Source organism: Periplaneta americana, chromosome 1, assembly GCF_040183065.1.
Source record: "Periplaneta americana isolate PAMFEO1 chromosome 1, P.americana_PAMFEO1_priV1, whole genome shotgun sequence".
Classification (NCBI taxonomy): domain Eukaryota; kingdom Metazoa; phylum Arthropoda; class Insecta; order Blattodea; family Blattidae; genus Periplaneta; species Periplaneta americana.
In genome coordinates, this window is record NC_091117.1 from 51,587,760 (window position 1) to 51,600,966 (window position 13,207).

Below are 13,207 nucleotides of genomic sequence, written 5' to 3' on the forward strand. Positions count from 1 at the left end.
TAACGGTACAAAGCTGACTTGTCATTGGCTGAACACCTGTAAGCTGAGTTGTCATTGGCTGAAAACACCTGTACTTTAATGAGTAGGTGTACTTTAATGGCATGCATTAAAGGACTGCTACCAGGTGCATAATTACTACATTTCGGCATGGTCAAGCATAAAAGATTTTATGTAGTGTAATATACCCCAAATCCTATCTTTCATCAAAGATCTTTGTTGAAATATTTTATCATAGTATTCTTTGTCAAAGAACTTTGATAGTGTAACAGCAGCCTCACAGAGACTGTATTTCTTTGCGATGCACCATTATTTGGACTCATCTTGAAAAACAGAAATCAAAAACGAAAACGTTTGAAACAGTAGCTGATCGTTGATCGAACCGCAAACACAAGCACAAACCCGCGCCAACTCAATTCATAAGTAACTGATAGAAGCGGAAGCTTGGGCTCATGCTTTGATACAAACAAGTTCACCGCACTAAACCGCTCCACAAGCAGTCCGCCGCGACCCGTGCGGTGGTGCAGGGTGACGGCACGGGCTAGTTCCGTGCGACACTGCTTAGCAGAGTGAGGTCAGCGGTGTATCAGCCCGTGGACTTGGGCCGATCTGCTCGAGGTTCAGAGTCGGAGATAGGTTATAAGAGTGGGGGAAAAACTCGCATTCCTTGCTCGGATCTTCTCGTGAAATGCGGACTGTACCTCATTGCACCGTTGCACGGCTATTTGCGCGCGTGCAATTTTGAGCATTTGTAAAGCCATGAAGTACAAAATGATGTGTTGTTATTTGAATTGCAGAGGATATTGTTGCCAGCACGGGCAACTCCAATTTGGAGGCACAACACCTGGACGTGAGTTCTCTGGCCTCGGTACGGAAGTTCGCCGACCACATCAACAAGACAGAAAATCGCCTGGACGTGCTCGTCAACAATGCAGGCGTTGCTGCTATTAATTACAAGCTGACAAGCGACAATCTCTTGATCGGAATGCAGGTCAATCACTTCGGACCGTTCCTGTTAACGTGTCTTCTGATAGGTAAGCCGTAGGCCTACTGTTGGGAGCTTAGGATATTGTAGACCCAAGGCCGGCACCATACTACATCGGACGTTCTGTGTCAGACAGGACGATTTTGTCTCGGACCGTCCGATGCGACACGCATTGTTAGGAGTAGACTACGGAACTTTATGCACCAAAAACAAAAACCTGAAAAATATGCAATTATCCAGTAAAAGCTGTTGAAACATGTGCTAAAAATTAAAATATATGCAGTAAAATACATTTTAGAGGTTTAATATTACGATACAAATGAAAATAGTTTAAAGTAATAAGTGTCAAGAAGCCATATTGCACAAAAGACGATTTTTCTATCAGTAGGAAAATATTGCATTCAGAAACCCATTTCTTCAATATATCTTGTCTAAACTTGTAAGCAGATCGATCATGCATTGGTTCTTAGCTTGAGTGTGCAGTAAAACTTGTTGAAATGAAAATTTACACTCCACGAGACTTCATTGTCGCAGGTGTTCAAATACTTTTGTTTCTATGAAATCGCAGCGCACTAGCAGCATTGTCTTCGCAGCAATTTCATGACCTCAATAATACGTGACTTTATTGTCACACGTGTCTAAATACATTCATTTTTTTTTTTTTTTTTACGAAATTAGAGTAAAAGTGTTAAAAGTTTGCATGACATCTAGGCGACGCATATTTTCGCCCTGACTCCTGAGAAATTACACTTACACGGCTAGCATGTATGTACACGAAGCAGAAGATAGCCCCATGTTAAAGTAGAAAACGACTCAACTTACACACTAGGAACAAGTAGGCCTATCCATTGTCGTCGCAGGAATATCATGTCTTCAACAGTATTTACATAATTATTGGTTTCACTTCTGATATATTTTTCTTATGGAAATTATTCTTATTTTTATAAGGAAGAAATTTTAAAATTAGATAATAAATCGGCAAAACAAAGAAAGATGTTAATATATGCATTTAAATATACGAAATAAAAATATATATGCATTTAAAAGGGAAATCCCTCTAAATACGCATTATGCAAAATAAAACTGACTTCATTTGAACGTAAAATCCTTGATTGGCAAAGATCCGCTTTCACTTTTTCAATATGCCAAGTCAATATGTTATGTTCAACTATGTAAGCAAGTTTTAATCCTGGTTGAGTGTAAGAAAAGGCCTTACGGCCTTAACTCTACCAGGTTAAATAAAGCCATTATTATTATTATTATTATTATTATTATTATTATTATTAAAAACATGCAACTGCATGAAGTTCCACGGTCTAGTTATGAGGCTTCAACAAACTGCATCGAACATTTATGCAGTTCGGAACGACATGCACATGAAGCTAGAATTAAGCCGCTGAGGTTACTCAAAGTCTTAGTATTACCACAGTCTAGTACATACAATCACGAAGCTCAATACGTAGGGAATATGCATCCAATGACAATTGAACTTTAGTTGCTAGTCACTAGGATCGCTACTACCGCACAGCCTATTGTTCCTTGTACTCTCAGTTGCTAACCGCTTGGAGCATTGTATCGCGAGAAATGCAAAAAATCACCTCAAGCTTCGTGACTGTATGTACTAGACTGTGGTATTACGCTGTCTTTCCCACTTTTACATTCTTAAACGAAGCCATTCAGAGCGCATAGTTGAAGAGTTTGTTGAAAGGGGAGGCAGTGTTGATACGGTACCGGTACTTCGCTGCTACCATCTGACTTGTTTTGTTCACTGATGTCTAATCGCGTACTTGCAGATTATGTTGTGATGAAAATTTTCTTGACAATTTTCCCCATATTATTTTAGCTTAGTGATTTTTCTACATTTTATAAAATTGCACTGATATAATCATAACATTTTCTGAAAAACTTCCCCTTCATAAGCAGCTCTTTTTAGCTCATTGATTTTCCTAAGTTTTATAATAAGAAACTGTAATGATATAATTATAAATTTTTCTAAAAAGTTTCCCTTTATTAAGCATTTTTATAGTTTCTTGATTTTGATAAATTTTATAATACTATATTTAACTGATATTATTGAGAGTTTTTCTGAAAATTTTCCGCTTATTAAGCAATATTTGAGTTTATTAATTTTTCTAAATTTTGCAATGTGTAGTGATGTATTATTTTCTTGAAAAAATCTGATTCTAAAACGGACATTAGATAGAGATTTCCTGTTTACTCGACCGAAAAAAGCGTATTTAGATGAGATGAGTGAGATTAGATGGAGAGAACGCATGTCGCATAGCTTCGAGTGGAAAAATGCTATTCACCAAGTGCCGATTGTGGCAAATATGTATTCAGTATTGCGTAGTTACACTGTTGTACTGCTAAGATGGAGATGGAGATTGATACGAGTGCAAAATTGCCCTGTAATGGCCAGGTTTTAAAAGTGTTGTTCTACAATATACGTAAAGTAAAACTGAACTTACGTTCTAGTGCACATCTGGTTATGAGAAAGCACGAATTCCTACAAGAAAATTTCAACAGAATGTCGAAAAACTGGGAGGCATTATATGAACTTTATACCCACTACGAGTATAAGGAGTGGAAAGTGCTACAAAAGAGTTTTAAACGCAGATCTGAACTTTAAGAACAATGAGAGCAGGCATCGTATCTCTGAAGCTATTTTGAAGGGCTAGTTATCACAATTTTCAAGAAATTCCAGAAAAGTTGATCTGAAATAAATACATTTTAGTTGAAACTAAAATACTAATGCTATGAAATGATGGAAAAGTCTAGAAGGAAATATCAAAAGTTATCAGCTGAATCAAAGTTCTAAGATCAATATTTAGGAAAAGGCATTGAAAACTTTATTTCTCAAGATTCAAGGAGATTTTTTGAATGGTTTTCAATAAATTCCGACTTCTTGGAAACACATCCATCAGAATGGAAAAGTAACGAGCTTTTTCCAGGAAGGGCTACATATCGTAAAATATTTTAAAGAACTTAAAATGATGCAGCAGAACGGAGAGTGAAACTGATGACAGACTACTCGTACAACAATATGATAACAAAAGAAGAAGAAAAACAATTTATTCTGCAAACTGTAACTGAATATCGGCACCAGTATTCAGATGTGAAGACATTAACATCATTTAAAGACTTTTAAGAACAATAGAAGCATTAATGGTGTAGGAAAGCGCACAAAAGTTCTAAATAATTCACTTCTGGTTGAATACAGAAACTTAAGGATATGTTTATAACTTTAATTCAAATGCGTCATGTCTTCTTATTACCCAATCTCATTTTTCAGGGAATTATTTTCTCAATAAGCTTACAGTTTTGGACGGTGTCTTCAAATTTTTACGAAAAATAAAAATCCACCTATATGGCTAGTGTACAGTTAATGCAACACGAATTATTCGACAACTTTTTTTTCACGAAACCATAAATTCTAATACGTATGTGAAAAATATACTGCACCCTTTTTTCAGAGAACTAACACCTAATGAAAGGACCCATGGTTACTTCATGCAAGACAATGCAACAGTACACACTGCCAATCAGTTTATGGAAGAATTGCGAGGTGTTTTTGATGACAGGATACTTGATTGGTCTGCTTGTTCCCCAGATCTAAATTCGTGTGATTTCTATCTTTGGGGGATGTTAAAAGAAAAGCTGTATGCAAACAATCCTTAAAGGTACACTCAAAGAATTAGAAGTATTCTGTTTGTGATTTCAACAATTTCGACAGCCGAAATTCGTCAAGTGTTTAATAATGTGTTGAAAAGCTGACAGGCTTCTCTATCAGCAGAGAGTCGTTATTTTGAGCACCTTCTGTAAATAAAGGCAAGCTTAATCTAGTCACATTACTTCTTAGTTCACGCACAACTCATGGGAGACAAGCCGGGTCGTGACGCGGCAACTGTGCTAGGCGTATGCAGTAGAAGTGCCGTGGGAGATGTGGGCAGGCGATAGCGTTGTACGTGTTAAACCCTGTATACAAGGCTCGTCCATAAAGTAACTTTCCCACTCGTCTCACAGTTAGCAAACCATTTATTGCGCGAAGCGACTGCGTGTATGTGATAGAGTAATGTCCTGGCATGGCGCATGCGCTAGCGGAACTTCCCGAGTGCTCTCAGTAGCTTCGTTGCATTGGCTGAAGGTGGACGTTCCTATTCCAACTCCCGCCGCCTGTGAAATGCGGTTAGTGATAAAGTTTTTGAATGCACAGGGCATAGCGCCGATTGACATTGATCGTCAGTTGTGCCAGGTCTATGAGCAAGCAAATGGTGCGTTGCTGCTGTAGACAATTTTCAGCAGAACGCCAAAATGTGCATGACAAGGAGCGTAGTGGGAGGCCAACCATCATCACAGACGCCCTTGTGGAGCAACGCACCATCTGCTTGCTCATGACGTTAGGCCCATAGACCTGGCACAGCTGACGATCAATTTCAATCGGCGCTATGCCCTGTGCATTCAAAAACTTTAACACTGACCGCACTTCACACTCGGCGGGAGCTGGAATAGGAACGTCCATCTTCAACCAATGCAACGAAGCTACTGAGAGCACTCGGGAACAGGGTTGCCAGATTGGTATAACTAAAAGTAGCGAAAGCTCGCTGAAAAAGTAGCCAACATTCAGAAAAAGTAGCCCAATATAAATGGCAGATTTATATTTCGCGGATTATAATGTTTAACTGAATCGGAATGTTTCTTTTTTCAAGTCTCCTTTATGAGCACTTACTTGAATTTTATAAATTTACAATCAGCTTTATTGCTGTAGTCTTTCACATCCTGAAGCCAGCTTGAGAATGAAGTATCATTTAACCACTGCCTATTAAACGTTTTGGTATACTTCTCCCACTTTCCCATTTTCAGCAATTACAGAACGAAATAATAAATATTTCCATTTTCAGTAAAATCACAAAACAAAATATGTACAAAAACTTATTCACTATCACAATTTAAAAATGTTACTGTATATCACATCTATAACATAGTTCTCTTAAAATTATTTCACTATAGGACTCAGAATTGAATAATTAATTTCCATTATAATTAGGGTACAAAAAATGTCAAACAATTAATTCTCGAATATAACTTAAAAATTGTATATCACTTTTACAACAGATCCTAGTTCCTAATTTAAGATTACAGTAATAAACCACATCGGCATTCACAAAAATACTAACGCTTGAAGTGAAGGAAAAACAGCAACTGATTATTATCTTCAGGCTGCACTTCGCCACGGCACTGCATTACTGCTGGCACTGGTCATAGTGAAACGAGAAAATCCCCTTACACGGACTTGGTCATGTGACATTGTGCAAAATATATATATATATATATATATATATATATATATATATATATATTTCGCATAGGTAGGCCTATTTCGTTTCTCGTGGTTAAGGTGGTGGTGGTTGTGGTGGTGGTGGTGGTGGTGGTGGTGGTGGTGGTGGTGGTGGTGGTGGTGGTGGTGGTGGTGGAATAAGGCGAGACGTACACTGTAACAGGTTTTTTTTTCACGGAGAGGAATACTATTACTACACCTATTACTATTAATTTTCCACAATTTCAAATCAGAAAAAATAGCCCAAAAATAGCCCTGAAAATTTTTGAGTAGCCCAAAAAGTCGCAAGTAGCCCAATGGCAAAAATCAATAGCCAATTCAAATTTCAAGTAGCCCAATTGGCTACTTGTAGCCCAATCTGGCAACCCTGCTCGGGAAGTTGCGCTAGCGCATGCGCCATGCCAGGACATTACTCTATCACGTACACGCAGTCGCTTCGAGCAATGTATGGTTTGCTAATTGTGGGACGAGTGGGAAAGTTACTTTATGGACGCGCCTCATACATGACGCTTCAGAACACGCGGTTACAGTGGGGAAGTTTTATAGGTATTTACTGTTATTTTATATTATTTCGGATCATCAATATTCGAGGTAAAAAGGGAATAACACATACTTCTTACTATTACACAATTAGGTGTAAAGTAATACCACAACAATGGTAGTTACTATTAATAATTTCATATTTTCACTTTTCAGAACTTCTGAAGAGGTCAGCTCCCAGCCGCATTATCATGGTATCTTCAGTATTACACGCGTATGCAAAGTTCGATATCGATAATCTAAACTCAGAAAAGTGGTTCAGTAGCACTCAAGTATATAACTGCAGTAAATTGGCCAATATCATGGTGGCAAATGAGCTTGCAAGAAGGTTGAAAGGCACAGGCAAGTATAACTTCCTTTTTTTCAGAAATAAATCCTTTTGTTATTTTTTCATTAAGAAATCAATAAAATTGTATAATTTAGTTCATGATTAAATCGTTTTTTTTTATTTTAGGGTTAAAGAATCAAGAAAATCTTATCACTTTGTTCGAGATTAAGTTGTTTCTGTTACTTTGTAGTTAAAAAATCAAGACAATCTTAATATCTTGTTCAATACTATGTCGTTTTTGTTATTTAGTCGATAAAGTGTCAAAAAAATATACCGATCTTATCATTTCGTTCAAGATTAAACCGTTTCGATTCATTCATTTTTCCACTGAAAGGGAAAGGCAAGTATAACTTAACATTTCAAGAATAAGCCGTTTTACCATTTTTTCGTTAGAGAATCGAGAAAACATCAAGAAATCTTATAATTTTGTTCAAGATTAAATAGTACTGTATTCGTTATTTTGCCGTTAACAAATCAAGAATATTTTATAATTTTGTCCAAAACTGTTCTTTGTGTTATTTTGCCGTTAAAGAATCTAAGAAAATCTCATCACTTTGTTGAAGATCAAACCGTTTCGTTTCATTATTTTTTTCGTTAGGTAATTAAGGGAACACGCTACTGAGATTTCTAATCCTCACAATTTTGACGATCACTCCAAAAGGTTTTCTGAAGTTCTCAGATTATATGCCGGAAAACAATCATAATTAGAAGTTTAAGAATATAAGCTTAGTACACAGTACATATATATACAGGGACATCATTTTATTTTTACTAACATTTCTAATATTAACCTGGCTATACCTCTGGATCAACGATTAAGAACCGGAAACACCGTTTGCTACCCTCTTCCACGACTGGAGTACGATGATATTGTCGTAATATACAAACAAATCACTTTACTAGGTATAGGAGGGAAGAAAATTAGTTCATCCATTTACGTAAACTAGGAAATATAGCGGTTTGAGTTTGATAATTTTCATTATGTTTTTGTTTAATCAAAATTCAGTACAGTATTAACAATGAGTGTTTTTACTCACGAACTGAGCTATCCATGCGGACGTATTCATTATGCAGTGTATATTATACTGTCTGCAGCACATTAGCGTACACTATAGAGAATGAAGTTAAATTGAAAAATAATCATAATATGGATGTTTAAACACATTTTTGAAAATGGTGGCCGTTCATTTCGATACAGGCTTCAGTTCTTTTGTGCATATTATCGCACTATAGACTATTGTACGTAATTCCAATTACCAGGTTCGTACTTCGTATTAGTAACTCATGTTGAAATAATTCTGTACCTGCTCCATAAAAGAGACTTTTACGTACTGTAAATCCAATCTTCACTTCTGCCCGATCCGAAAAGATAAAATTACTAGACATGCTATCTACTGTCCGTCCAAGTGGTTACGTCGCAGCTCGTAGAAAGGGAGGAAATCACGTGAGAATTAATTACTTAACGAGGCCCTTTTATTTAAGTTATTTTAAACAATCTTATAGGTATAATATTACGTAGACGTCCAATTCCTAACAGAAATTAATGTTCTCAGAAAAGAGTTAAGACAGCCCAGCCACTAGCATTTACAGAGAGGCGAATAGAAGCAGGTGGGGGAAACCGGGATGCGACGTAGGCAAATGGAAAATGATGCAATATTGAAAGGTCTTTCGTCACTGGAAAACGCGAACATATTTTTGGAACGTACTGTTCACTATGACCGTAAGGCTACTATGACTGTATATGCGGTCTTGGATCTGTGTGGAGGACGGTTGAACTTCATTAGTGGAAGGGGTGGGAGTGAAGTACATTCAAAAACTCAGGTGCAATAAAAATTAAAGTAAAAATAAAATGATGTCCCTGCATTATGCTGTACACACAGGGAGTTCCTATGCAGCCCGGTCCCAGGTAGTAATGTTCCGTCGGCTTAATTAAGGTAATGCGGACTGCGGATCTCCCGTTCCGAAGAAGCTAAGCGGTGAAGGGTAGAGTGGGACCGATCTGCGTAGAGAAGTGTGTACAGACTTGTCCGTATGCCGGCGTACGACCACTCGCCACCCGCCAAAAGATTTTGTTAGGTAGAGGTTGGAGTGGAACCGTTCCGCATAGGAACTCTGTATTGTACGTATGTAACCTTTGAGTAAATTAAAATGAAACTATATACGTATAGTCTTCTCCAGCCGTTGAATCCAAGATTCACTGCTATAAACTCGGCATGGGGCAATGGATTTTGTAGGATGATAATGTCCTTAGGAGCAGTGTTGCCGACAGTTGTTCGTATAATCCCGCTAGATGGCTTTCGAAAACCAGCGATTTTCTAATAAATATCTCTAGATTTTAATGTATTCTTATTCAATAATAATAATAATAATAATAATAATAATAATAATAATAATAACGGTCAAGATAGAGCATCCACCAGCCAATGCAACGAATATTGCACACTATTATCATTGCCAATGTGGCGCTATAAAGCAATTTTGAACACTTTGATCACAGACACAACATATTTAAATTCTTATTGCACGATATATGTTACCGTTAAAACCCAAAATTCGGCAAAACCAGTTTCAACTAGTAAAAACTAGTTTTAAAATATAGATAGATAGAAAGTGAATTTCCGTAATATCTAGAATCAATGACAGATCAGAATTGGTTTGTTTAGGTTTTTTTAGGCTTTTACCAAACAAAAACTTAAACAAACCAAACCTAACCTGACATTGATTCTATATCATAAGGAAACTCCCTTTCTATCTATCTTTATTTGCTTAAACTAGTTTTTACTAGTTGAAACTGGTTTTGACGGATTTCGGGTTTTAACGGTAACATATATGGAATTATCACTACATTAACACATCCATTATTTCAAAAAACACACACTGAACTAATTAAATGTAATTATGAAAGCCACTTATAATGCTAATATGAATTTCATTTCAGAAACTTTAAAGATTTAAAACCGCTAGTATTCCCGCTAAGCGGGATGATATACTTTTACTCGCGAGACGGTTATCCAAAAAAGCTAGATTTAGCGGGAAAACCGCTGAATTGGCAACACTGCTTAGGAGGGCTTTCCCCGAGAGGAAAGTATTGTGGTCGCAAAGAAAGATACAACTTCTGACGTCTATAATAAAGCACATGAAATGTACAGACTCAAAGCGCGACGTTGCAACTAAACAGCATTCCCCTTCCCTCACCCCGATGACAGTTAGCTGAAGGGTGGGCGAGCAGGCGGACAGACAGATAAGCGCAGAAGAACATTTAGGAAATATATTATGTGACAACGTCGTGTACACTTCGTGTGTGGCTGAGGGATTCGGCGAACGGATGAAAAAAAATAAAAAACAAATACATTACGGAACTGTCAAAAGTCGCTTCTGTCCTTACAACCATAGTAATGCTAGGGGTCCCATACCATGAATTTACTGCATGTAACAGAATTCTCTCCCTGACACAGGCTCCAAGCAAAATTCGCCGGTAATTTTCTCGTCTACGTTGAATAACGACGCAGAATGATCTCTGCAGTTGAAAGCGTCGTTAAATTAAATATTACTACACGGGATTAATTTCTTTGTATGCCATACAATATTATGTAATTTGTAAAAGACACCCAGACATTATTTTGTGTTAGATTACCAATATTCTCAACACTCAATACATTGTGTTTAATAAAAATAAAGTAAATGAAAATTTTAATTTTACGACAGGTGTTACTGCTAACAGCCTTCATCCCGGTGCTGTTTTAACGGATGTGTGGCGCCATTTATCAGGAGTAACAAAAGCAATTGTTACAAGTGTCCTGAAAGTTTTTTGTAAGGTAAAGTATCAATTAGATGTTGTAGTATGAATTTACCTTATAGGTATTGATATTTTCTCTGTTTGTAGAATGTGTGTAAGATCAGGTAAAGTATATGTATTCCCTATCTTACACCATGAAGGTAATTGGAGGCCAAGCAAGTACAGCAGGCCTGCACAAGGTTTGCGCTCTCCGAGCCGGCTCACAGCTCATGAGCGAAATGCAGGTATTAGCTGCGCTCTGTATAAGGGTGGACTGGAAGAAGGGGTGATCACGTACAAAATATACACAAAAGGAAGTACTATTACGAGTTCAGTGTTTGCAAAACTGTCTTGGACTATTATTAATTAATAAAGAAATATTTATTTTACAGAAGTAATAGAAATTCTATAGCTACTTAAATGTACAATATCATTTTGTTATATTTTTATTTATCAGTACATCAAAACGAGGTTTTATGCTGTTGGCAGTTGAAAGGAACAGTAGCCTACTGATCATAATGAAACATCAGTTAGAGATGTTCGATGTCTGCCTTTTTAAAAGTTGATTATAGAAAACTGTTGCTCACAAATATAAATGTTGAGCCAAACATAGCAATAATTTTCACAGCCAGCCTGTATAGTCGTGGATATTATTGCTAATGTTTAGTCTTGTAAAACTCAACCAGGCCAGTAGTATTATTCAAACGATCTTTAGCCCTTAGGTCATATTGAAGATCAATAGGTTCGAGCTGTAAATCGTTAAATGTTAAATGTTATGTTCCGTCTTTTAGATTCCTCCATACTGTACTGTAGCAGTAGGTAAGCAACGTGAATCAGTTACTGAGAATAGGCCTACACACTGCACTCCACTAGATAACTGAGTGATCGTTTCCCTCTCATCTACCTATAGCAAGTCTATGTCATTCTGACGTATCTTCCTCTCCGTTTCGGCGAGCGGTAAACACCGCTCTCCCGCTCCGAAGGAGCGCTGTTTGTGCAGGCCTGAAGTAGAGCTTCATACTTTTTTTGGCCTCGGTTTGCATTCGGGAGGTCCGCGGTTCAAATCCCCGGACCTACCAACCTGGCTATGATTTTTCTGTGGTTTTCCATAGTTACTAGGGTAAATGCCGAGTTGGAACTTTTATTGCCACGGTCCATTTCCCTTCCTCTTCCCTATAGAAAAAGAATTTAGATTTCATTCTCATATCATTCATCTTCTTCATCTCATTCCATAGGCAAATTCAGGTCACGACCCATGTCTTCATTCACTTACAAGAGGAGCGTCCTCTCCGAAACCGTCTCTGGGTTCTAAGCCTTCCGCAATATCACTGCCAAGATTCATTCCTAAGAACACTTCGACACTTTGAAAGGACAGTTGGAATGGATCCTATGCTGCTTGGTTACATTGGCGGTATGAACTTAGGGCTGGGAGGTGTAAGAGGCCCATTGGGTGAGAGGGTGACGCAGGGGCGGTTATTCAGGTGAAGTGCGACTTCACCTATTTACGCGTAAAACACAATTTTATCTCTTATTACTAATTAATTCTAGTTATTACCGGTACCACATTCTAAAATAAAAAAAGTTTTATTGTCAGTCGTTATCAATAGTGTTTAGTTGTATAAATAGTACCTGTAATCGTCCGCTGAATAGAATAGTCAACTGTTACCGAGCGCCGAGCGTGTCTATTGGAACTTACAATACTGTAGAAGTGAAATTATTTGGGCTCCCATTCTCATACAGCACTTGGTTGCCATGGTGACGTGACGTCACGCACTAAAGAAAGATTGTATGAGTGAAGTGCGTTTCTGAGTCTTTCAGTTACGGAGAACTGTCAAGACTTGTAGGTGGAATAACCAGTTTGCAGATCTAACGGTAGAGAAGGGTTGAAGCTGGCCTCCAAGGCCGGAGGCTATTGTTTAAGGGCTGTGAAATTTTAGAGTATGTACTACCTGACTCGAGAATACTATCATTCCTTGTGTCCAAGCAGCCACCCCTGCAGCAGTAAATTAGCTGACTATGTTATTTTATCAGGAATACACCACACATACATTCGTAAAGTTTAAAAGTTATTTTCCGCAGCATCTATTATTTCTTCTCATGAACTCATGAGCTTGCCAGTTTTGTATTTGAAAGTAAATACGAGCGTTAATTATACAAATACTTAGGTACCAGTACATAGAAAATATTTATAAATCGGTGTGAAATATGTATCCCGAAAATGACACGGTTTGTAATTTATTAGAAATG

The 13,207-nt window shown here is 37.5% G+C and overlaps 1 protein-coding gene across 2 annotated transcripts in view; it reads left to right on the forward strand.

Moving 5' to 3' along the window:
- LOC138695176 (retinol dehydrogenase 14-like) overlaps nt 1-13,207 on the forward strand; it is a 44,621-nt gene that overhangs the window by 26,072 nt on the left and 5,342 nt on the right. For both annotated transcript variants that reach the window (XM_069819642.1, XM_069819638.1), the window contains 3 exons: nt 795-1,031; nt 7,014-7,199; nt 10,891-11,000. In XM_069819642.1, the coding sequence (XP_069675743.1) occupies nt 795-1,031; nt 7,014-7,199; nt 10,891-11,000 (533 nt within the window). The remainder of the gene's footprint in view (nt 1-794; nt 1,032-7,013; nt 7,200-10,890; nt 11,001-13,207) is intronic.